The sequence below is a fragment of the Ptychodera flava genome, chromosome 17 (assembly GCF_041260155.1).
Source record: "Ptychodera flava strain L36383 chromosome 17, AS_Pfla_20210202, whole genome shotgun sequence".
NCBI classification, from domain to species: domain Eukaryota; kingdom Metazoa; phylum Hemichordata; class Enteropneusta; family Ptychoderidae; genus Ptychodera; species Ptychodera flava.
The window spans coordinates 31956896-31981976 of NC_091944.1; the positions used below are offsets into that span (position 1 = coordinate 31956896).

The 25081-nt window shown below is 37.0% G+C and overlaps 2 protein-coding genes across 6 annotated transcripts in view; both read left to right on the forward strand.

Annotated features, from left to right (window-relative positions):
• Window positions 1-25081, forward strand: part of LOC139116078 (uncharacterized) — an 88386-nt gene that overhangs the window by 18231 nt on the left and 45074 nt on the right. The window contains exon 1 of one of the 5 annotated variants that reach the window (XM_070678592.1): window positions 4717-4888. The exons of 3 other annotated variants lie outside the window; for them this stretch is intronic. In XM_070678592.1, the coding sequence (XP_070534693.1) occupies window positions 4876-4888 (13 nt within the window). In that variant the 5' untranslated portion in view covers window positions 4717-4875. Of the gene's footprint in view, window positions 1-4716; window positions 4889-7781; window positions 7894-25081 lie in introns of those variants that run through there. One more of the 5 variants, XM_070678593.1, reaches the window with a different exon arrangement.
• On the forward strand, window positions 22347-23670 carry LOC139116535 (mRNA (2'-O-methyladenosine-N(6)-)-methyltransferase-like). The gene is made up of 2 exons (XM_070679139.1): window positions 22347-22730; window positions 23005-23670. The coding sequence occupies exons 1-2, from the start codon at window positions 22439-22441 to the stop codon at window positions 23487-23489; spliced, it is 777 nt and encodes a 258-aa protein (XP_070535240.1). The 5' UTR covers window positions 22347-22438; the 3' UTR covers window positions 23490-23670.

A 25081-nucleotide genomic window follows, 5' to 3' on the forward strand; every position in this document is an offset into this window, starting at 1 on the left:
CAGGGCGAAGCTCTTATTGGCGCGGATAGACCGAAAAGCAGTACATATCATGCCTGCAGCTGGTTATATATGTTCACATTGACGTCTACGGCAGTGCAACGCACGTCGGCCTACTAAAATTCAAACTGTAATCGGGTAGTTTTTCGTGAGAAAATACCAGCGTATTGCCTTTGAAAACAGTTTAAATCCACGTAATTGTCCTTCTCTTGTTTCTCTGTGTACTTCCAAACCGAAGATCGTATGGCGAAGCTTGACCTTGTGATCGCTTCTTTATTTGTTCAGCGGCCATTTTCAATTGAGCTTATGACGGCCGACAGGTGTAGTACGCACGTTTTCATTGGCGAATGTAAAGGTCACCTTGTAGAAGTCAGCAATTTGGGTAGCCAATAGAATCATCCGTTGCAATTCCGATATATATTCAGACAGTACATTCTAGACTGTGCTGCACCGTGGTACACGGAAATAGTTAGACGCTCGTCTACTTAACTTTGTTTCACAGCTGATATATTATAAATATATATATATATATATATATATATATATATATATATATATTATAAAACACAACGATGATATATTAGTTCTATTACTTTATAAATTTACTTTTGTAAGGTTGTAGATTTGATATATATATACTACACTTCAAAAATTTCTCACATTGTTGAAAGTGTAACTATCAAATACTAGCCTTTATATATTGTTTATTCCTTCCTCTAATAGCCACCAGTCAAGAGAGTGTACTTTATTTTGTTATTTTCAGAATCTCGAATATTAGTCTTATATGGTCACAAAGGCTGCAAGAAGCATTTTATGCAGTCGGTAACGAAATCATGATATTGATTGATAACGTAAAGTGATAAGCTCCATTTTTCATAATCAAAAAGTGGCAGTACTGAGAACTGTGACAGCTTGACAATATGACAAACACAACCAATAAGCGGACAGTCAGTACATAAATTGTGCATTAAGTTGTCTTTGCTGATGTGAACAAGCTCCAAAAGATAAATGGAGCAGAAGAGATGAGGCCAGAAACAAACCGATCACACACCACCTTGTCAGTAGGTAAGGGTTACACAGAGCACTGCATTAACCGGCATGTGTATCAAAGTGAAAGGTCATATAGAGGACACACTAACTATTAACAATATGTCTAAAATACACATAACATATTTTTATTCTGACTCAGAGTGTGTCAACCTTTTTTCAGGAAAACGCTTTTGTAAAAGTAGAGCATTAGCATATATCCATCATTTTTTGTTTTTATAACCAGCGTTTCTAAAATCTATTAATGGCTTGATCATTAGAGCTTGTTATAGTTAGTCGAGTGAGATCATCCCATAGTAGTCAGGGGAAATGTACAACTTGTTTATTATTTCATGGATTTGGAAATTCGTATTCTCCACATCCGCAATCACAATTTAGAATAAAAATTTCTGTGCACGAAAACGAATTTGTAACCTCATAATGACGGCCACCAACATAAGCACTTGAACCGCGGGATACTTCAAATGTATAGCTAAATAGATGCAAACGTGCACAATGTCACATAAAACGTACCGAAGCAGAATATTTTCATAGTAAAGAGAAAGGAAATGTCAAGATGGACATTCTAATTATTAAAAGAATGTCTAAATATATTTAACACAAAAACCTTTTTCATTGGGTTTCTTTGGTATAAAGGGAAAATTTACTTGTATACTTATAAATAAATAGAGTTGCATAAAGGTTATAAATTGTTCATTAATTTCAATGATGGCAAGTAGACTTTGACTCACACTTTTATTAAATTTTTCAAAAGGTGACATGCTCTTTGTGAATTTTCTTAAATCAACCAAGGGCCTGCTTCTACGAAACTGACATAACAACGAGTCTATTCAGTACAGGAAAACAAATGACATACGACTCTAGCTGACGTCAGCACGCGATTTAGTCCCTGTCACCACATACACTAATGGGGTGAAGGCCATCACTTTTACAAAGAAATACCCTCAGCGAACCAGCTATTGTGCACTGATCCTTCATCAAATCAGGCGACCGTGAAAACTTAAATAATAGTTACCTTTGGCAAAACGCCCTCAACGTTTTTTTCCCTTTTGCACGAATAAAATACATTTCAAACATACAAATACGTTTATGTACATGCCTACAGACAGTTTTAATCTCACGTCATTTTGCAATGTCACTTAATTTACTACCTCGTACAGATTTGAAATGCATTATGTCACAGAACAATATGAAGGTTATATTTGTTCATTAATTTCAATGATGGCAAGTAGACTATGACTCACACTTTTATTAAATTTTTCAAAAGGTGACATGAACTAACAAAACATAAAGGGGTAGATCTGTGAACTTGTCATAAATGATTTTAGCAGAAATATATACACACTTTCACGAAATTAAGTAATTAAATATCGAAGGTATATGGCTTAAACGTTTGCTGAATTTTCAATTTTTTGTTTGGTGTCACCACAGCACTTTGTTGTTTAACTCTCCTGTCGACATACCAAGAATTACAATCATCAGACGTAAACCTGTTTTGTTTACACAATTAAATTTAAGTCCGGACAGTAAAAACGCACTTAGAATGTTTACTTGTTGCGTTCACATTATTATACTGAAAAAATAAACACATAGTGACAGCAACCGCTACTATAACAACACTGTATTTCAAAAGACTGTGTTTTGTGCTTTGTTTTCTTTTAGGCAATTTTGTTTTTCGTTATTTTTTAATGTGTTTACTCTAATCAACAACAAAATTAATTCAAGGCAACCTTTGCGGAAACTATGCTGCTAAGACGGAGCAAAACATGTTGCAATGCCCAGAGCCTCCAGCCCAAGACCCCCTATCAAATGGTCCACTCGAGGTACTTCACTTGAATTCAAACAATTCTTTACTACACATAAAATAAAGCTCTGAACAGCATAAAAATGAAAGCTGTAAATATATTTGTACTGGATGTCAACTTGTTCAGGAACAGACCAAATATTTGTCATATTTGTTTCTATAACTCGTATTCCCTGTAAAATGAGACATTTCGAAATATATCAACTCTTGTTGTCTATGTGCTATAGATAATTCCTGACATGTTTACAGAAGGTGGAGAGTAAACAAGGCTTGCATTTAACCTGTGATATTAAACACCTATTACCTGGTCACGAGGGCTATAGCACACGTTTATTACCCCGAGGGGCCGTGTGTTACCAGAAACACATCCCTATTTCCCGAGGCCGTAGATGTGTTTCAGGTAACACACGGCCACGATAGGTAATAAACGGCCGCTATGGCCCGAATAAAGACCATGCAGGTTATAGGTGTTTTATAACACATCACATGCTCATGTTGTATTATGTTATAGTTTTTAATGTGTTGTGATATTTGCACTGCAACAATCAATAGTGACAAGTTTACTTGGCGATATTTCCGCAGCGGTTACAGTATGGTGCCACTTTCTTCCAAAACTATTCTAAGCATACCTAGCAACATATTCGGTTGAATCTTTTCCGTCGATGAGCTGCTCAAGTTCCTACGCTGTTGGAATGGAAAATCTATCTGTTTTTAGAGAGAGGTTCGTCGCTCATCCCGGGCGCACATTACGTTCTAGTCACCCGCCATTGTAAGATAGCTGCAGACGACACTACGGTCACGTGACCTGGCACTTTTCCAAATTTGGTCAACGCTATTTCCTAAACGCTTTTCTAAAATACCCTCTGACGACACTTTTGTCGATTCAGTGGGGACTAGACGTATCTATCTCTTCACGTGACGTATTCTGACGAATCGCAACACGAAATGAGCATGTGCCGTATTATAACATTTTTAGGGAAGTAATCGACAACACAGCATTTGGTAACTACTTCTACACCATTACCAGATAACCTTGGTGATATTTATAAATCAACTAACCAAGAGGCCGAAACATTTGTCATGATAGCATTATCATTGAAATATGAAGTCGATATTGTTGTTTTTGTATTCTAGTTCTGCCGTCTACTCGACTACATGCACTACTGCTGTGTATCTCTGCCCGTGGACATGATTTCTCCTCACCTATGAATTTCATCCACAGGTACCCGTAAAGCTGTTCATATCGAGGAGACATTCGCAATCGTGTTGTCAAACTCAATATTTCAAAATTGGTAGTTGACCACACATTAGGCTGAATCGTCATCTACCGACACTGCCCTTTATTAACATTTAAATGTTGATCGTCAATCAGCATCATGATAGAGAAAGACAAAACAAACGTACGACTATAATGCCGCGCACAAATCTCCGGACCACACATTTCAATTTCCAGGTACCTTATAAACAAAATTACTCCAAATCAAGTTCTGTCAAATATACCGACTGCACATATAAATTCAGCACATAGTCAAGGACTGAGCATGCGCACATTCTTTAGTTGTTGGGTGTTGCCATGTCATATTCGATGTCACCATACATATATATGTGATACGCTTACTTCCATTGGTCAGCTCTATCTTATGATATTTTTGCTATGATGACAACTAAGATCCAACATATCAAGCAATGATTTAAAGTGCAATGTAAGAAAATTGTGACATTGTGTTACATGTAAAAAAGGGAAAAAAGTGTCTGCCATTCAGGACAAGCGTCTATGGTCTAAAAGGTACTGGCCAATCGTTTTCAATCTTTTAAAGAGGATGTGTATACCACGCAGAAAAAACATAATGACCAGACTAGGGACTGACCACACTCACAATCCCTAAGGATCTAGACTTAGTGGACTAATATGTACGACGAGATGTCTTCGTTTATAGCTAAGATAACTGCCCTCTTCTGGAAAATAAGTGAAGCTGTCACTCGTATTGCCTAGTATCCCACGTCGTTTACCTTTGTTGGACCTGAAAATGGCTAAAATAGGTAAGCAAACCTTTTCCGTGCTGTCGACATCTTGGCAGTTTCATAGGAAGGCCGCCATTTTTAACAATTGCCGATTTGAATCGGTAATTTCCGGGTAGAAGAGTGCCTTACGCTTCGTAGCCTTACACTTTTGGTTTTTTTTTATTCCTTTAAATTTAACGATCACGTAAAGGAAGACTGAAACTTTATCATATATTGTTTGATGTTTAAATATGAAGAAGCAGACGATAGGCAGACAGAGAAAGACAGAGAGACATACATCAAAGAATGTGTTTCATGTAACATTATTTGTACTCTTTGTCATAAAAATACTGTTTGCATCAAAAGAAGTCAAGCAATATCAAAGTGACCAGTTTGTATAACACAAAAGTCCGAGCGATACCGAATGTATGACATTGTATTGCAGTGAAGATCATTTCACTTCATTTATTGTAGATCATTAAAATTCGAGCTACAAGAGGAATGAATATATGCCTGCAACAATGATAGTGCCCTTAAATGTTTTACAGATATCTGAACGCTTCTGGAATCACTCATTACGTATTAAAATACTCTTTTCACGAGAAAATTCAATCATTATTACGAGTCCTGCTTAATGTTGGCGTATACATTTTCATATTGAAATTTAGCCAACTCGCCATCATAACACTGAATAACACATGAGACAAATTTTCTTGTCGTTTTCTGTCTGACATTATTGTATGCGCTTTAACGGTCAATCGTACCAGTGCGTAAAACGAAAATGTTTAAATTTCTTTCGTTTCAATGGGAGCCGTTTCCACGAAGTCAGACGTGGTTCCACGAAGCTGACGTGGCTGTCAGGCATTACATAGAACCATACATTAAACATGAATGCCTTGCGTTACCATGCACACTGACAGTTGAGACTGTTAACATAAATCATCCTCTTAAAAAAAGAACTAATACAATATCGATAAGCTGTCATATTGTCTGCTGTCACTTATTTTAAACTTTGTGTACCACAAATCATTCCAAAAAAGTGTGTCTATATTTCGCCTAAATTGAATACAAAGCCTCCGCTACTAGACAGAAAACAAAGGTCTGAACAGCATCAAAATGAAAGCAGTAAATATTTCTGTAGTGTAAGTCATCTTATTCAGGATCAGAACAATTGTTCGCCACGTTTGTTTTTGGGACTGGTATTATACGTCAATATGATTAAACATTAAATGCGTTATGCCAATATGGAATAATAAAGGTCATCAAGCAACTGACTGAGTGCAACGTCAGTCTTCTAATTTCATATCAATAAATGTGTTTTAAAGAAGGGATTGGTATCACTTCAGAAATGTTCATACTTCTTCAAATACTGCGTCTTATAGAGTAGGTATATTTTATACTCACCCTACCCATTGTTAATACTATCTCAAGCCCTAATCTTGTATTTTTAAATCCATCTTTTAGTATTTAATAGCGGCATTTAGTTTGACTACAAAAGGATCCATATGACTTCATAAACGTCCCATTATATAATGTCAGATAAGTTTCAACCTCACTGGTCTTTCAGCTGAGCGACCTGTTTAAGGTTTTAACGAATGATATGATGACTGCAGGGTGATAATACTCATGTCACTATTCTAGAGAAACTTGCTGCAGTGAAAGATTAAAATCGCTCACATCTTACATCAAAATTCATGTATCAAGTTATGTTTAACTAGCTGTGTCAGCAAAGTTTGTTTGTATTACAGAATGGGTATCTTGGATTTGCATGCTTAAAAATGACGCGTAGATCTTAAAACTAAAGAAAAAACATGCAGGAATACAACTTGTACAAAGGCTTAAACATATCACACTGAATAGAATGTGCATTTCTTAATTAACAGTAAGCAGTTATTTACGGATAGAAAAAATATACAAAGGTTGACAGGTTGACGATATCTTCCACCATTTGAACTAAATCTTTTCGCAAACCTTTGATAAATGAAGCCTTGAAATGAGCCATTTCAAAAGATGTAAACCTCCAGCTCATGTTCTCTCATTACTATAGATACGTCGAACTTTTCTACAAAAGGGAAAAGTACAAAACGCTGTCATTAACATCTACTTGCAGTTTTTGAAGGAGTACTAGACAGCACGACCGGTAGTTATCTCTCTCTCTCTACATCCATTGCCATATATTACACACTTTCCATTACGCGAAAGCTCCATTAACTTAGGAATACCCTACTTCCCTACTTAGTTATCAGAGGATTAATGTCACAGACCTGCCTTTCCTACAATGGCAAGAGCTGGATAACATAAAGGTAGAGATGGAACATTCACACTTTGGGGGATTAAAAGTCTTCTGTGTGTCACCCGAGTTGGTCAGCAAGGACCTGAGTTTCAGGTACCATGCAAGTAACAAACATACGACTATTATCCGCGCACAAAAATCCGAGACCAAATAGGCCAATTTCCACGTGCCTTATAGTCAAAATTACTACAAATCAAGTGTTGTCAAATATAGCGACTGCACATATAAATTCAGCACATAGTCAAGGACTGAGCATGCGCACATTCTTTAGTTGCCGGGTGTTGCCATGTAATATTCTGCATACACACATGTGTGAAACGCTTACTCTCATTGGTCAGCTCTATCTTATGATATTTTTGCTATTATGACAACTAAGATTCAACATAATATCAAGCAACGATTTCAAGTGCAATGTAACAAAATTGTGACACTGTTTTATATGAAAAAAAGGAAAAAAGTGCCTTTCACCCAGGACAAGCGTCTATGGTCTAAAAAGTACAGGCCAATCGTTTTCAATCTTTTAAAGAGGATGTGTATACCACGCAGAAAAAAACATAATGACCAGACTAGGGATTGACCACACTCACAATCCCCACGGATCTAGACTTAGTGGACTAACATGTACGACGCAGTGTCTTCGTTTATAGCAAAGATAACTACGCTTATCTGGAAAACAGGTGAAGCTGTCACTCGTATTGCCTAGTATTTTACGTTGTTTACCTTTGTTGGACCTGAAAAATGGCTAAAATAGGTAAGCAAACCGTTTCAGTGCTGTCAACATGTTGGCAGTCTCATAGGAAGGCCGCCATTTTTAACATTTGCCGGTTTATCGGTAATTTCCGGGTAGAAGAATGCCTTACGCTTCGTAGCCTTGCACTTTTGTTTTATTTTTATTCATTTAAAGTTAACGATCACGTAAAGGAAGACTGAAACTTTATCATGTATTGTTTGATGTTTACATATGAAGAAGCAGACGATAGGCTGACAGAGAGAGACTGTGCAGACAGAGAGGGACAGACAGATATCAAAGAAACCGTTTCGTGTAACGTTATTGGTACTCTTTGTCATACAAGTACTGTTTGCATCAAAAGAAGCAATATTAAAGCGAACAGTGTCGTTTGTAGATAACAAAAGTCCACACAATACTGAATATAGGGCAATGTATGGCAGTGAAGATAATATCACTTCAATCAATGAAGATCATTATAAATCGAGCTTCGAGCGGAATGAATGTATGCCTGCAACACTGATAGTGCCATTCAATGTTTTACAGATAGCTGAACGCTTCTGCAATTATTCATTACGTATTAAAATACTCGTTCTCACGAAATAAGCAATTATTATTACGACTCCTGCTTAATGTTGTCGTATATATTTACACATTGAAATTTAGCCAACTCGCTATCATAACACTAAATAATGCAGAAGAATAATTTTCGTGTCATTTTCTGTTTAACAATATTGTATGTGTTTTAACAGTACATCGCACCCAGTGCGTAAAACGAAAGTATTTTAATTTCCTTAAATTTCGTTTGTTTCAATGACAGCCGTTTCCACGAAGTCAGACGTGGTTCGACGAAGCTGATATGGTTGTCGGGCATTACAAAGAATCATGCATTAAATGTAGATATGTTGCACGCTGACAGCCTTTGTAAATACTGTAAACATAAATCATCCACTTAAAAAGAACTATGATATCGATAATCTGTCATACTGTTTGCTGTCATTTATTGTATATTTACTTTGTGTACCAGAAATTACTCTGTAGAAAAGTGTCTATATTTTGCCTAACTTGAATACAAAGCCTTCTCTACTAGACAGAAAACAAAGCTCTGAACAGCATCAAAATGAAAGCAGTAAATATTTTTGTAGTGGAAGTCATCTTAATCAGGAACAGACCAGTTTTTCATCATATCTGTTTCTTGGACTTGCATTATCCGTCAATATGATTGAATATTAATGACGTTATGTAATTTTGGTATAATAAAGGTCACCAGGCAATCGACTGAGCGCAACGTCATTCTTCTAATTTCATATCCATAAATGTATTTGAAAGCAGCAATTAGTATGACTTCAGATATGTCCATATTTCTTCAAATACATCGTTTTAAAGAGTGGAGTCTATGTTATATAAATACTCGCCCTCCCTATTGTTAATGCTGTCTCAAGCCCTAATACTGTATTTTTGTATCCATCTTTTAGTATTTATTAGCGGCAATTAGTTTGAATTCATAAACGTCCAATTATAGATTGTCGTCAGATAGTCAGACTTTATTTCAACCATACTGCGCTTTCAGCACAGCGACCAGATTGAGGTCTTAACAAATGGTATTATTACTGCAGAGGTGATAATGCTTGTGTCACTATTCAGGAGAAACATTGAGTAGTGAAAGAATTAAATCGCCGGCATTACCAGTGACATCTTACATTATCATGTCTCAAGTTATGTTCAACTAGCTGTGTCAGCATAGTTTGTTTATGCAAGTGTTACAGAATGTGTACCTTAGATTGCACATGCAGCATTTCGTATTCGCAAAAGTGACGTGTACACCTCTTAAATCTCCTTGAACTAAGGCTTACATCTGAATTAAATGTCCATTTCTTAATGAAGAGTAAGGAGTAATTTACGGATAGAAAATTTTACAAAGGTTGACAGGTTGACAATGTCTTCCACCATTTGAACTAAACCCTCAGCTAATGTTGTCTCATTATTACAGATACGGCCAACTTTTGACAGAAGGGAAAAGTACACAACACTGTCATTAACATGTAATTGCAGTTATTTGAAGGAGTACAAGACAGCACGACTGATTTGATCTCCTACTACCTCTGTCAATTGCCATATAGACTCAATACAAATAACAAGTCAATCCTCTAAAGGATCGATACTTCATGATAGCAAAATGTTCACTATTTCAAGTCGATATTTTCGTTGTCGTTGTTTTTAAAATTTGCTGTCTTCGTATGCGAGCGTATGTAGTACCACTGCGTATCTCCGTCAGCTGACTAGATTTCTCTTCACCGATACATTTCATAGATAAATACGCGTAAACTGCCTTTTTGAGCTTGGTTGTCAAACTCAGATTTTCAAAATAGATCTGTGGCTACGCATTCTGCCTTGATTGTCATTTGCCAACACTACCCAATATTAACATTTAAATGCTGATCGTCAGTAATTTCCATAGTGAAAGACCAATCAAATATACGACTGGCATATACTACTGGCCTGCCTTACACAAACCTCGAAGGAGAAACATTTACAGTTTCACTTGCAGTGCAGAAAAAAATCATCCAAATCGAGTTTTGTGCAACATACCCGACTGCGCATACTAAATTCAGTGTATAGTCAAAGAATGAGCACGCCTGCGTTCTTTGGTTGCTGAGTGCTACCATTTCATGTCCACCAATCACATGATTATGTGTGATACGCTTTACAGTGAATTTCAAAATAGCTTGGAATTAGAACGCACTTGGGTGATAGGAAAAAACGTTTTGGGCGATAAGAAGACGCAACCTGCATTCATTATAAACATTCTCTTTCGATAAATTTTGCAACAATTTAACCCAATACGGCATCACTGTGCCACAGTCAACATTGTCAGTGTCGCCGCGCTCCCATTGATAAACTCACATGTACACTGACTGCTTGAACATTCTGATATTGCTTTTATCACATTTTCCCGCCAATGAAACTGCACTGAACTAATTTTGCTTGATGCAGTGTGTACGTGACAGTTACTTCAATGTACAAAAATTGTGACATTATGTTACACATAAACAAAAAACCGAAAGAAGTGCATTCCACTTAGGACAAGGGTCTGTGGTCTTAAACGTTCCCGGCCAATTGCTTCCTATCTTTCAAAGGTATGTGTGTACAACGCACAATTATATGAATACCAGATGACGAAGTGATCACACTCACAATTCCTAAGAATCTTAGTAGGAATTAGAATACTATGTAGGACGAGGTGTATTTTTTATAGCTGAGATAACTACGCTCCTCGGGAACATAGGTGAAGTTGTTACTCATACTGCCTTGTATAGCACGTCGTTTAACTTGGTTTGTCCATAAAATTGCAACAAAAGACAAGCAAACCATTTTGGTGCTGTCGACATCTCGGCATTTTCATAAGAAGGCCACCATTGTCGGCGCTTGCCTATTCGAATGAACGATTACGAGGCAGATCATCAACTTGTATTCTTCGTTTTGAAATTTCCTGTTTAAGTTCATCAATATAAAGTTAACAAAGACGGCATAGACCCTCGCTTGTCATGTAATATTATTTACATTCTTAGGCAAAGAAATACTATTTGCATCAAAACTAGTCAAGCAATATAAAGAGAGGCGCTATGTTTACTATACACAACAGTATACGCGATAGAGAATCCAAGACAGATTCTGGGCAGTTCAGTGAAAATTATTATGCTTCAAAGGCAAAGCAAAGCGTATATTCGCCTGAAACAAATGATTCTGCCCCTTATTGTTTAACAAATATATGAATGTTTCTGAAATCACTCACGATATTTGAAAATACACGTTTTTCAAGGAAGGAGCGAGTATTATTACAGGGATGTATTTTTGATGTATTTTGGAGTACAATTTATTCAGTTTTATACATATTGTGCCCTGTTGATTTATATACATGGCTTTGTTATTTTTAAAATCTCGTTTATAAGGCTGACATGTTCAAAGAGGCTGCAAGAAAAATTGTATATAGTCTATAAGAAAATCATGACATTGATTGATAACTGAAAGTTATATATTCCATCTGTCTTTATCAAAGTGTTGCTGTATTGAGAACTGTGACAGCTTGACAATATATATATAGTACACTAAGTTGTATTTACTGATCCCGAACAAGATAGTACAACTAGAGCTGAAGAGAAAATAATAGGAACAACCCGCTTTCACACCAAACTATCAGAAGGCAAAGGTTACACAGAGCAGTGCATTAGCTGGTACCTGCATCAAAGTGAAAGGTCATATAGAGGACACTGTAACTATTAGAAGCACGTCTAAAATAGACATAACGCATCTTTATTTTGACTCAGTGTCGCAAACGTTTTTCACACGATCTCTTTAGTAAAAAGCATTTACTAACATTTACTTACCCAACTTATTTAAGCATTTACTTACTTGACTTTCATTTTATTTGCATTTCCAGAAATTCCATTGATAGCTAGAATATCACAGCTGTTAAAGTTAAGGGAAATGTGTCACATATTTACTTATTGCTATAAATTTACAATTGGTATTCCTTGCCGCCGTAATCACTTTTAGAACAAATTGACGTCATTTGCCACCAATTAGTGTACCGAAAAACGAATTTGTAAGGTCATAAGAGGGCCTCTTACATCAGCACTCGATTGACCTCAAAACGGAAAACTTACCATGTTATAAACTAAGTTAACATTCGCGTATGAATGCTTAAATAATCAATATCATAGGTAAATATACCCAAGCGGAATGTTTCATATTTGCAACATAAGGGAAGTTTAACAGACCAAAATAAGCGTTATGTGAAATTTGACATTCTTTACTGAGTTACCAGGTGTCGATATTTCCTCTTGTTTGAAATTGTACTTTGATCATGAGTGCTTTAATCGGTTCGTAATCAAAGTGCTGATTGCCTATTATTAATTCAAAACTAGAAGTCATATATATTCAGCAATACTTCGAAGTATGTAAACGGCAATGACTGACCAAACGTTACACTTTGGCCCATCGAGAATTATATTAACTCTAGCATCAGGTTCAGTATTCAAAGCCGTTGAAAAATCTCCAAAACGTTTTACAAGTAATCTATATGAAATTCATGATGACGTGAAGTAGAAACTTATTACGATAACAACCATATACTATTTTAAACTTGAACACTAAAAGCATTTTAGTACAAGCTCCACTTTTCTCTTGAACCGTATAATAGCAACAAGGGCTACCATGTGGAGAACAACTTTCCTCTGTTGACTTAATATGTCCCTTTTAAAGCATTTGATCACACAATAGCTGGATCAAGTTCGAAAATTATATATCAAAGTCTTTTAATTAAATTTTCAGATCTCTGACATTACGTTCCGCTTCTTATTAGTCTTATAATTTGGTAATACAATTACTCATCTTGTTGATTACAACTTGGTACTACTGACATCTTTGTTTTAACGAAGATGATATACATGTTGGATGTCCTATAAATTACTTTATCCCTTTGAGGAAGATGGTAGTTTCCCTTGATTTTTTTTGTGTGACATATGTTAGATGCTACATATGTTGCTCCGTATGTAATTTGTTGTTTAAGGTAGTATGTGCCTCGAAAGTGAAAGACTTATTAAAACTTTTGCTCACACTTTCCTCAAAGAATATTTCAATCATTCTCTTTAAAAAACAAGAATAAAAATTGGGGGTAACCTTGCAAAGTTTGGAACTAGAGAAACAAATACTCAAGATCTACCAATATTTAAAATTCAAAATGGCCGCCATCCCTGTGTTAACTCTACGGAGAAAAAAGTATTTTCGATTTTCGAAAAAACAAAGCCGCTGAAAAGTTTTCTTGCATCAAGAGCTTTAAAATTAACTCCAACAAGTGGTAGATAAGAAAAGAATTGAAAAATTTGAGTGTCCGAATATCTGTCCCCGAGGCGCGTTCTACCTTAACGTCAAAGTACGGCCAATAACTGTGAAATGTTGAATTGGATTAAATGCGATTTTAAATCAATTTTTTGAGTCCACATAATTACGAGAGCATCATTTCTGCTTAAAGTGAAATTCACTGAACGTGTCATTGTAAAAGTAAAGAATATGCAATAGCTCACTTTTGTGTCTATGGACTACAAAGTGTGTCTATAGCAAGTAAAACGAAAGTGCTGTCCTCCAAATGAATTTTCTTGAATTGATCCAGCGCCTGTTTCTACGAAACTGACATAACAATTGGTCCATTCAGTACCCGGAGACACATAACAAATGAGTCAGACTGACGTTACCAGGCGATTTGTTTACCGTCACCATTATTGTGATATGTTCATTCGTTTAAGAGCCTTCCTTTCGGGAGCTTTTAATCTCTTTCAATAGGATGTTTTGTCAGCATTTCTTTTATTAATCTGTTACTATAACTCAAAGTTTTAGGGGTCGTGGATAATTAAAACATGCGCTCCATAAACGTAACTAAGTGCGCTCGGTCTCAACCCCCTCCCCTAAACGAAATTTTTATAGTGTAAAAAACCCAACCAGGCCTCATTCTGTATCAGCATACCTACAATCGGTATTTATGTCGCTATGAAATCTACCAACCCCAACCCTACATTCCCACTCTATAATCAATCTTTGTTCAGTGCCAACTCGACAATAACGCAACCAACGGAATGAAATGAATTAAAACAGTGCGTCTAATATGAATTTTTACGTTATTTACCCGTACGCTTAACCACATGTATGTCAAAGAGATGAAAAAATAAATATATTTGTACTGGAAGTCAACTTGCTTAGGAACAGACCAAAAAGTCATCATATCTATTCCTAGGACTCGAATGTATTTTCCTTTAATATGATTTGGCATGATAGGGCATAATAAGGATCAACAACTGATCTTAGCGCAACGTTGTTTTCGTTATTGCAGGAATGGTAGTGATTGTTGCACTATTTTAAAGACAGTCCGGGGATTAAAAGAATATAATCGTGGGTAAAAAATTCTAGTCACATATCTTCCAAATTAATCATGTTTAACGTTATTTTTCAAAAACGTGTCAGAAACGATTATCCAATGGTGACACAGAGAGTACCTCGGATTTGTCCGAGCAGCATTCTATATTCGAAAAGTTTCTTGTGCAGCTTTGAAAGCTGTAGACAAATCATCCATAAATATTTTTCATTGTAGCTTAGTTCCACATCAAAATAAAATGTGCATTTTTTCGACAGTAAGCAATTATTTACAGATATATAAAATGCGATGAGTAATTTCAAAATATACCAACATTTATAGTTTTAAAGACATAGCAAGCTATATTTACAGAAGAGTGAGAATACACAAGGCTGGCGCAAACCTGTAATAACAATTATTAGAGAAGCACTCGTAAACACGACAGATCGTAATCTGCTTCTATATCCAATACAAGACAAACTTAATAGTAATTATAAATCAGCTAGCCAAGGGACCGAAACTTTCATCATCTTTGAAAAGTGAAGTATATGGTTATTTCCGTTTCCTGGTTTGGATGTCTTCATACATGAGTTCATGTAGCAGCCCTGTGTACCTCTACCTGAATGCACGGTTTCTCTTTACATACATTTCATCGACAAATAAGCGTGAACTGCCCTTATCGAGAAAACATTTGCGATCATGTTGTAAAGTTCAGAGTATGAAAATGAGTAGTTGACGACGCGCAATCCAGGATCGCGATCTACCGACACTCCACCTACTAGACATTTACATATTGATCGTCTATAAGTCGTCATGTCGAAAGACAAATCAATCATATTACTATTACACCGTATACAAATATCTGAGGCAACATATTTCTATTTCATATGCCTTACAAAGTTAATCCAAGTCATACAAACGTTGTTCAATATACCAACAACACATAGCAAAGTCATAACATTCTCAAGGACTGAGCATGCGCACATTCTTTAATTGGTAAGTGTTGCCATTTAATGTTAGCTTTTTACATCTGCATGGCACACTTACCCTAATTGCTAGTTCAATGTCATCATATTTTTGCTATTATGTCACCCCCTCCGAATATATCAAGCAATTATTTAACATGTAATGATGGAAAATTCAGACATGGTTATATCTATGAAAAACTCAAAAAAGTGCCCGTGACTTAGAGCAAGCGACTGTGATGTAAAAAGGGAACTGGCCAATCGCTTGGAATCTTTCAAGGAGGACGTGTATACAACACCCAAAATTCATTATGACCAAAGTAGGGGCTGACCACACTTCAAATTCCTCAGAATCATAGTGAAAACATTCAGGACGAGGTGTTGTCGTTTATGCTTAAGATAACAACGCGCGTCGCGGAAATATGTGAAGGTGTTACTTCATCGTATTACCTGATACAGCACGCAGCTTACTTTGGCAGGACAAGAAAATGGCTACAAAGGTTAATAAGCTTAAACCGTTCAAGTTTTTTCCACTTCTAGAAAGGTTTCATAAAAGGGTCACAATTTTCAACAGTTCCCAATTTTACTAGGTGATTTCCGAGCAGAACATTCCCTTTTATTATCAGAGTTTTGACACAGTCTACTTTAATTTAAACTTAACATTCGTATGAAGGAAGATTGATTTTTTACGACACGATGTTTAACCACTCTAAAAACAGACATACAGACATCGAAGGGAGTATTTCATTTAATATTATAACATTGTTAGGCATGCAAATACTGCTTGCAACAAACCATTCAAGCAATATAAAACACATGATAGTTTTCGGCAGTTAAGTAAAGATCTACAATTATATTTCAAAGGACCAGCGGAATGGAAGAATATCTATACAATGGATGTGCCCCTTAATCTATTAAAGATATCTAAGTGCTTTTGCAATCACCCTCTATGTGTGAAATTACAAGATTTTGATCAAAAAAGCAATTATTACTGCAGTGAGTCGTGTTAAATTTTGTCGTATACATTTACCCGTTAAAATTTATCAAACTCGTCAATATAACACTAAATAATACATGAGACAAAATTTCATGACATTTTCCGTTTAACATTATTGTACGCACTCCGTTAAACGTAATGCATTATTGTACATAACGAAAATGTTGCTTCAGCAAGTGCTATTTCCACGAAACCGACATTGCTGTCGGACATCACAATGGGTCACACATTAAACATCAAAACGTCGCGTTGTAATTTATGGACAGCCATCGTATATTCGTGAGACGTAAATAGACTTTAAGGAAAAAAACCCGAAAAAGTATGAAAATGTTTATAAGCTGCCATATTGTTGGCTTTCATGTACTTCAACATTGTTTACCGGAAATTACTCTTCAGAACAGTGCACCTACGATTTTTTCAAACACCTTTCTACCACAAAGAAATCAAAGCACTGAAGAGCATCAAAATGAAAGCAGATGTAAAGAGAATGCACAAAGAAAACGTTTTCAATGTCGCATAACTAAGATTTTCAGTTAAATAAACTCCAAAATCTTTATAATAATTTTTTCAACCCTGGAAAGAGTCGAACCATCGTTGTCATATATTACAGATTTCTTCATATTGGTGAAGGATATCACCATGTTGTGGTTCAACTTCAAGCCATGTTCTGCTCCATTGTTCACATTACATAAATCTTGTCCTTAGAAAATTACGATCTTCTTCATTTGAAACGCATTTGTACATTTTTAGCTGTCTGCATATAAAGAGCCAGATGTGACCACATTAAAGGCTAGGTATATGAAGTCTACTTGACCACGACTGGTAATCATGTTTGAAATGAAAACAGATATGTATCCACGGGCTACAAGGTTGGCGGTTGTCGAGCGTCGATGCATAATCCGGGCTTAGAAAGTAACACGATTAAGCGATAATTTGTATTAGCTATACGAACTCTAGACTTCAAACTAGGCCCAATATTAACCACTTTTAAACAGACGGAACGCTACTGAAGATACTTGCCTATTACGCATCATTGTAAGAGGCACTGCCAGCTGTTTTGAATATCTGTGAGTAATGTTTGCATGTATAACAATGGTCCTAAGGGCCTTATACTTGTGCCTCAATTGATCAACGGCCTGGCGGCCATATTGGATTTCGTGATAATTCACAGAATGGAATATTCTCAAAAACCACAGAGCAAATCAATGTGACATTTTTTGTGTAGAATGATTCCACTCGATATACTAAAATTTGCAAATACAATCCCGAGTGGTCACGTCACCTTGGCCGCAATGTTTATCTTTTGACACATTTCGATTAAACCTGTAAAAATCTGATTCTCCAGAACGGACAGAATCTTTTTGACCTGAAATTTTGCTCATATCATCATCAGTGGGAGTGCATGCATGTAGCAAGAGGCATTTAAATCAGTTGTGTGGTTTTACAAAAGCTTTTTTTAAAATGAAGGATGACCTTGACCCACTTTCATATGCGTCTCAGCAACTACAAAGACGAGCAGTCTGGTTACTTTTGTATATTAACCAGTAACAGGTTAAATAAACTTCATGTATTTGGGTGATCTTTGACTTATTTTCCTGTATCTCAGCAACTACAATAATGGCAGGCATGGTACTCATAGACATATTATTATTATTATTATTATTATTATTATTATTATTATTATTAATTATACTTTATTTCAAGAGGGTTTTCTGAGTTATAAACAGATATTGTAATTTACATGAGAGGTTTCATAGAAGACATTGTACAAACATAGAACAAACTCATAATGCAAGAGAATAAGTATAATCACTTGAAAAGCAGTGTGTGTTTTTTGATACAATCCAGAAACGCGTACGTATTTTGAAATTAAGGCTGCAAGCAGCGTTGGTGGGGACCAAGCTATTGGAAACACTGGCAAAAGGTACCAGAATGATTACCAATAACACTATCATGCCAATACGTACTTCATCCTGTCAAATTTAAAAGGTGTAGCACTTTTTTTTTCTGATTTATAGGCATATTTGTAAAATCTAGGTCAAATAATGTCTTGGTCATTTAATGTTTTTGGAAAATCACAATTTTCCCAAATTTATCCATGTATACCAAAATCAGACCTCTATATCACTTGGTTCGCCCTGAATCAGATATGTACATATTCAATAGGGTAAATGATGTGGTGTCTTAAGGTGGTTCATCTAATCAAATATGACGTCAATGGCATTTGTGGTTACTGATTAATAGGCGCATTTGTGTTAAAGGTTTTCTTGGTCACGTAACATTTTGGCAGAGAGTTTTTCACCCATATTTATCCGTCTGTACCAACATCAGATCTCACCTCTATTTGCTAGCGCAGAGAGAGAAAGACGCATAATTAATGAGGTTCAAGATATGGCTCCATTTGGTCCCCCATCATAATAAAGTGAAGAGTGTAGAATGTGTTTACTGATTTATAGGCATATATGCATATTTTAGGTCAAAGGTCATTGAAGTCAATGACATTTTAAAACAAATTCCTCCCATAGTCATCCCCGTGTACAAAAATCAGACCTCTAGCTCTATTGGCAAGCCAAGAATTAAATATATGCCTAATTAATTATGTACAGGATGGGGCGCCACAAGGTCCCCCATTACACTGAATGTGAAGGGTATAGCATTTGTGGCTCTAGATTTATATGCATATGTGTATATTTTAGGTCAAATGTCATAGAGGTCATGTGACATATTGTCAAATTCTCCAAGAGTTATCACGGTGTAACAATAATCAGACCTCCAGCTCTATTGGCTAGCCCAGAATTTGACAAGTGCATAATTAAAGAGGTACAGGAAGTGGTCCGTCTTGAGATATTATGTCAAAATTTTTTCCTTCTCTGAATATCCCTAGATACCAAAAATAAGACCTCTAGCTCTATTTGTAATCCAAGAATTAGATATGTGCATTATTTATGAGGTAGAGTATGATGTGTGGGTCAAAGGTCACAAGCAACCCCGAAATTTAGGTGCGTAATTTGGTCCTATATCTTGCAGTGTGTGATCGACACTAGACCCTTGAGACTCTTGTATAGCCAAAAAAGAGAATTGGCCATAGCTTAGCTGTAGAGGTATAAGGCAGGTCAAAGGTCATTGAAAATGTGAAAAATAATACTTTAAATATCTTCTCATCAAAATTGACAAAACCTGTGACCTGAAATATGATATGAAGAAGCCTTGTCCTATGGTCTACAAATCTTGTTAATAGAATTGTGCGAATGACATGGATTTAAAAGTTTCAATTTCTAAAGTCAAAGTGGAGTTTTTCACAAAAACCAATAAAGCCGCCAAATTGCGTCACAGATCAAAGCGATTTTTTGCAGACTCATAAGTACTTACTCCAAGGATGATATGAAAACATTCAGTTCATTTTGTGCGTTTGTTAGGAAGAGAAGGTTTTAAAAATATTACAATGAATTTTTAAAAAAAAACCAACATGGCGGCCAAATCACGCGACCGATCAAGAAGATTATTGCGAACTTGATAGTACTCACTTTAGGAATGATACGAGTAAAATTTCAGTACAATCGGTGTCTTGGTTCTGGAGGAGAAGGTTTTAAAGATTTAATTGGTACTTTTCGCAAATCCGATATGGCTGCCAAACCACGAAATCGATCCAAATGATTTAAGCAAACTTGCAAGTACTCACACAAAGGATGATACGAGTAATTTTTTGTATTGGTGCGTTGGTTCTGTAGAAAAAGATTGTTTAATATTGAATTGGTATTTTTTGAAAATCCAATATGGCGGCCGAGATCACGTGACAGCTCGCGATTTTATTAGTAAATTTTTGAAGACCTAAGGTCATGCTTGCTACGAAAAAAATTAAATTGCCAAGACCCCTAGAGTATCTGGAGAAGCCATTTGTAGGTTTTAGGAAAATCCAATATGGATGCCAGGTCACGTGACTAAAAATTTCAAGGGTCATGTGCACGTATACTTATAAGACCCTATTAGTCCTGCAAGTTTGAAATGGCTCCGCGCAGGGGTTTTTAGATCTACGTGAGCAAAGACATTACCGAAGAAGTAGAAGTTGAAGGAGAAAGCTTTACTCTTGTGATAATCAATAGGGGTGGAACTTGAAGGCCCCTGTGTATTTGGCCCCTAATAAAGCATATAACAAAGGAAAAACTTATTTATCCTGAGAAGAACCTTCAATTATATATTTGTCGTAGAGAAAATTACATAACTGAGTTTTAAACTGTGGCCAACCTCATTAATTATGTACATAATTTAATGGTTACTCATAGGGCTACATAACTTAATCGAACAGCATAGATCCAAAGTTCTCAACTTATCAAGTGTAAGTAAACAATTCCTACCTTCAGCCTTAATCATTTCACTGGATATCTTCTTGCTTCTTCTCATTCCTCTTCCATGGTTTTGGATTTTTGCAAGGCTTCATCTACAAAGCCGCTGAATGTAAGGTTCTGAAACTTCGCACAGGGCTCAGAGTTAATTAATCTAGTCGATATTACCTTCTTAATATGGCTTGTTAAGTGACCTGGTCACCAAATCGTATCTTCTGAATATCTTGAAATGGCTTCTTCACAAGAGCCACAGTATAAATAAAGTTGTCAGCAACTGCAGTGGCTAGCATGTTCGTATTTATTAGATGTTTATCTTTGTGAAACAAATTTTTGCAACAACTTTTTGTATGCCCTTAATGAACAAGGCAAAAACTTTGAATTTTGTATGACATTGACCAGTATGATGTCACAATTTCTCCATAAGTTTCAGGATGACCTTGGTTGACTTGATTCCTCATATTTCGGTGATAACAATGCTAAAGGTTTGACTTTTTGATATCGACCATTATCATACTTATCGTAACTATCCAGTTTGTGTCACGATCTACTACAAAATATCCGTGTTAACTTAAAGAGTATTAACAATCAGACTCCTGCGTACATCAGTGATCTTCTCCAGCCCTATATTCCAACTCGTACGCTCCATTCATCCACTAAGAAACTGTTAACATCTACAACCTACAAAAACATCACCTATTGTGGCCGTTCATTTTTATGCACTGCACCTAAACTGTGGAACGCAATACCACTCGACATCAGAAAATCCCAAAACTTGGAAACTTTCAACAGAAAGCTGAAAATGCACTTGTTCTCCAGAGGTATACATTGAGTGTGATTTAGCCAATGAACGTCACAGAGCAAAACACTGTTTTAGGATTAGGCGCTAACATAAACTTTGAAGACTGATTGATTGATTGCTATGCCTTTATTATCATTCTTCTATTGTTCAGAAAGTACTGGTATAAACTAACATTTTAACGTGTTAAAATATAAATCATGTTTTCACTGTGACTGGAATTATTTACAGATAGGACTAGTAATGGCTGTGGTATAGTCCACACATCTCGCGAGATTTTTGTCCTCTCGTTTAGCGCGAGAGTTGAGAACTGTCATGCTTCTGCGGGTTATATGGAGGTCATGGCCTTAGAAAAGACCTCCTAGTATGCAAAATGAAATTAGCAAGTCCCTCTCATTGGTCCATTTAAATACCGCAAAGGACATTGGGATGGCCATACCCTTTTCTGATTGGTTAACTGTTTAATATATGCAAAACAAGAGTATATAAGTAGCAAGAGGGCCAGCTGAGGGCCAATTCAGCTCAGGCGTTCATCCAAACAACAACAACAGCTCAACTATTCAAGCTATGGCTACTCCTATACTATCACCAAGACTACTGGAAGAGGGATGGCGCAAGTGTTATTCAGTGAAGGCTGAACGTCCGTATTACTTTAATGTAAAGACCAACACCAGCGTCTGGACAATGCCAACCCTCTCTGACCAAGATGAGAGGTTTGCTGATGTTCCTGGAAGGAAGAGCCCCGACTTGCCAGAGCCTACTCAGGAAGTGCCCATGCCTGATCAGACTCAGTCCAGTCAGTCATCAGTTGCTGCTTTGGTCCCTCAACCTTCCAAGCCTGGCGCAACTAGTCATGCAGGTGAGAGACAATTCAGATTTCTTCTGCGTGACACAGAGACGTCAGCTCGGATTGTGAGTGTGCAGATGTACAAGGGAAATGTGTACGTTGGAATACGTGAATTCTTCAAGAAACCTGACACTGGAGAACTGATACCAACAAAGAAGGGAATCAATTTGAATTTGGATCAGTGGAATCGGCTGAAATGTATCATGCAGAGTATTGATGATGCTGCTAAGACACTGACATGCAATTGACTTGGAACTCACAGACCCGTCTTTCGTCCTTTTTTCAGAGCCTTCCTTCAGCGATATGCCAAATGACTTGGACAGGCAAGTGGCAAGGAGAGTGGCCAAATATGTCTACGCCAAGCTCATTCTGGACGAAGTCAATGCCATCATCAATCAAAACTGTGAGGGATGCAAGGAAGATTACCCATCTCAGAGAGACCATGAGTGCCTGTACTATGGCAATGCCCCTGCAGGTCAACGGGAAGCGATCATCAAATACTTTACTGATGCTGCCAAACGAGTCAACATGCTGGCTGTGCAGAAGTCTGTTCTCGCCATGGCTGAACTGTGTTACATCACCCTGGATCATAATGTTCCACTCGGATTACTTGATCTTGATGATCTCTTGGAGTTACTGTACTATCGCTGGAGTGAAGACCCTGAAGGATGTTATCAAGCTTTATCGGACAGTCTGTCTGTTTACGGAATGGTTTTATGCAATGACATGATTACCGCAGTTTGTTCAAAATTTGGTTCTGCAAGCAATTAATCACTTCGATTTCCTTCACGTTCTAAATGATTTTTTTTTTTTCCGGACATTTCAAGTTTGCCTAGGACACTGAGAGACACTTGCAATAAAAAAAAAAGGTGTTGTGTTTCATGTTTTTGGCCTTGTTAAATTTTGTTAACTTTGAGAAAATAAAATTTACTGTTATTGTTTAAAATGAAAATCTATAACTTGTCTGTCTATACTCTTTGTATGATTGTTTTGATAAATGAGTATGTTTAATTGCCCCCCCCCCTCCCCCTTCCTCCCTTTATGGCCCCTCATCTCTGAGGAAAAAAAATCAGACGCAGATGCTTGGTATTTTCAATTGAACAAGTTTGAAAATTATTGAACACCAACAGGAAAGCCAACACAAGAACTAGTAACAATGTAATGAATATGACTTCTAAGTCAAACGAGTCTGTAAAAAGTTAACATCATAAATGTCAAAATCAACACCAGTCATTTTTCAATGAAATCATTCACGAGAAAGTCATTAAAAGTCAAGTCCTCAGTAAACTGCTTCACAATGTTCGACATGGACCATCCCCGGCAACGATGTAGCAGATAGTAAAGGACGTATTGTCCACACACTGAAGAAAGAGGTCCCTGGAGCCTTTGTCTGTTATAGATCCAGTCGAGGGAGTTCCTGTTGAGGAATGCCTTGAAAGGTGTCTTGTTGGGTGGACGTCCGTACGAATCGAAATATTCACCACGGTTGCTATCGGCAAAGTAGAAAGCCACCCAGTGTTTCCCTGGTTGGGTACTTGGGTCCACATTGGCCACAAAGGCAGCAGGATAGGACTTTAGTCTGGTCTTAGGCAGTCGGTCTGATGGTTTCACCCCGGCAAAAGATGATGCAGTGTGTCGATCTGTACTCAAGATCTCTTTCAACTTTAACGTGTCCATCGTTCACTGGAGTCAAGGAATCAACTTCAGTAATCAAAGAGGACATTGCGGTCTCTGTCGATTTCAATGATGTTATCCAGTTCGCCATACACGAGTAAATTCACAGTATTTGGCAGGGCTTGTCTGAACTGCAGTTCGATGCCCAGGTTGCCTTCTTTGACCAGGTTCAAATGACAAGTCCGGTGTGAGATCAAATGCAAACAGTGTGTATCCATTGTCGTATTCATAGCGATTGATGTTGATTCCTTCATCCCTGCCTATTTTATTAGTCCCAGTAAACAGGGAATAGTAGGCCATGATGAATGATTGACCACCTGCTTGGGTGAAGTCCAGTTTCAGGGGTTTGCTCGGAACTTGCTTTCCACTGACATTAAGGACCAGCGACGTCATGTCGTAATGTTTGAAGTTGAAAGGATTCTTCTTGTATGAACCGTTGAAGGCATCGTTGTCCACCAGACCCAAGACCACGCGTTTAGGTAGCTGTCCCAAAAAGATGTGGTCTTTGTTGAAGGACATGGTGCCTCCAGGAATAGACAGAACCTTCATCACACAACGATGTATGGGATACTTGGACGGTCCCTGCTTTAAAGCTTCTGCATGGCCCAGCTGTACCGATGGACTGAGTTTTATTTTCCTGACCAGTAGTGTGGCTTCGGTGACTACAGCTTTGAAGCCTGGATTTTCTG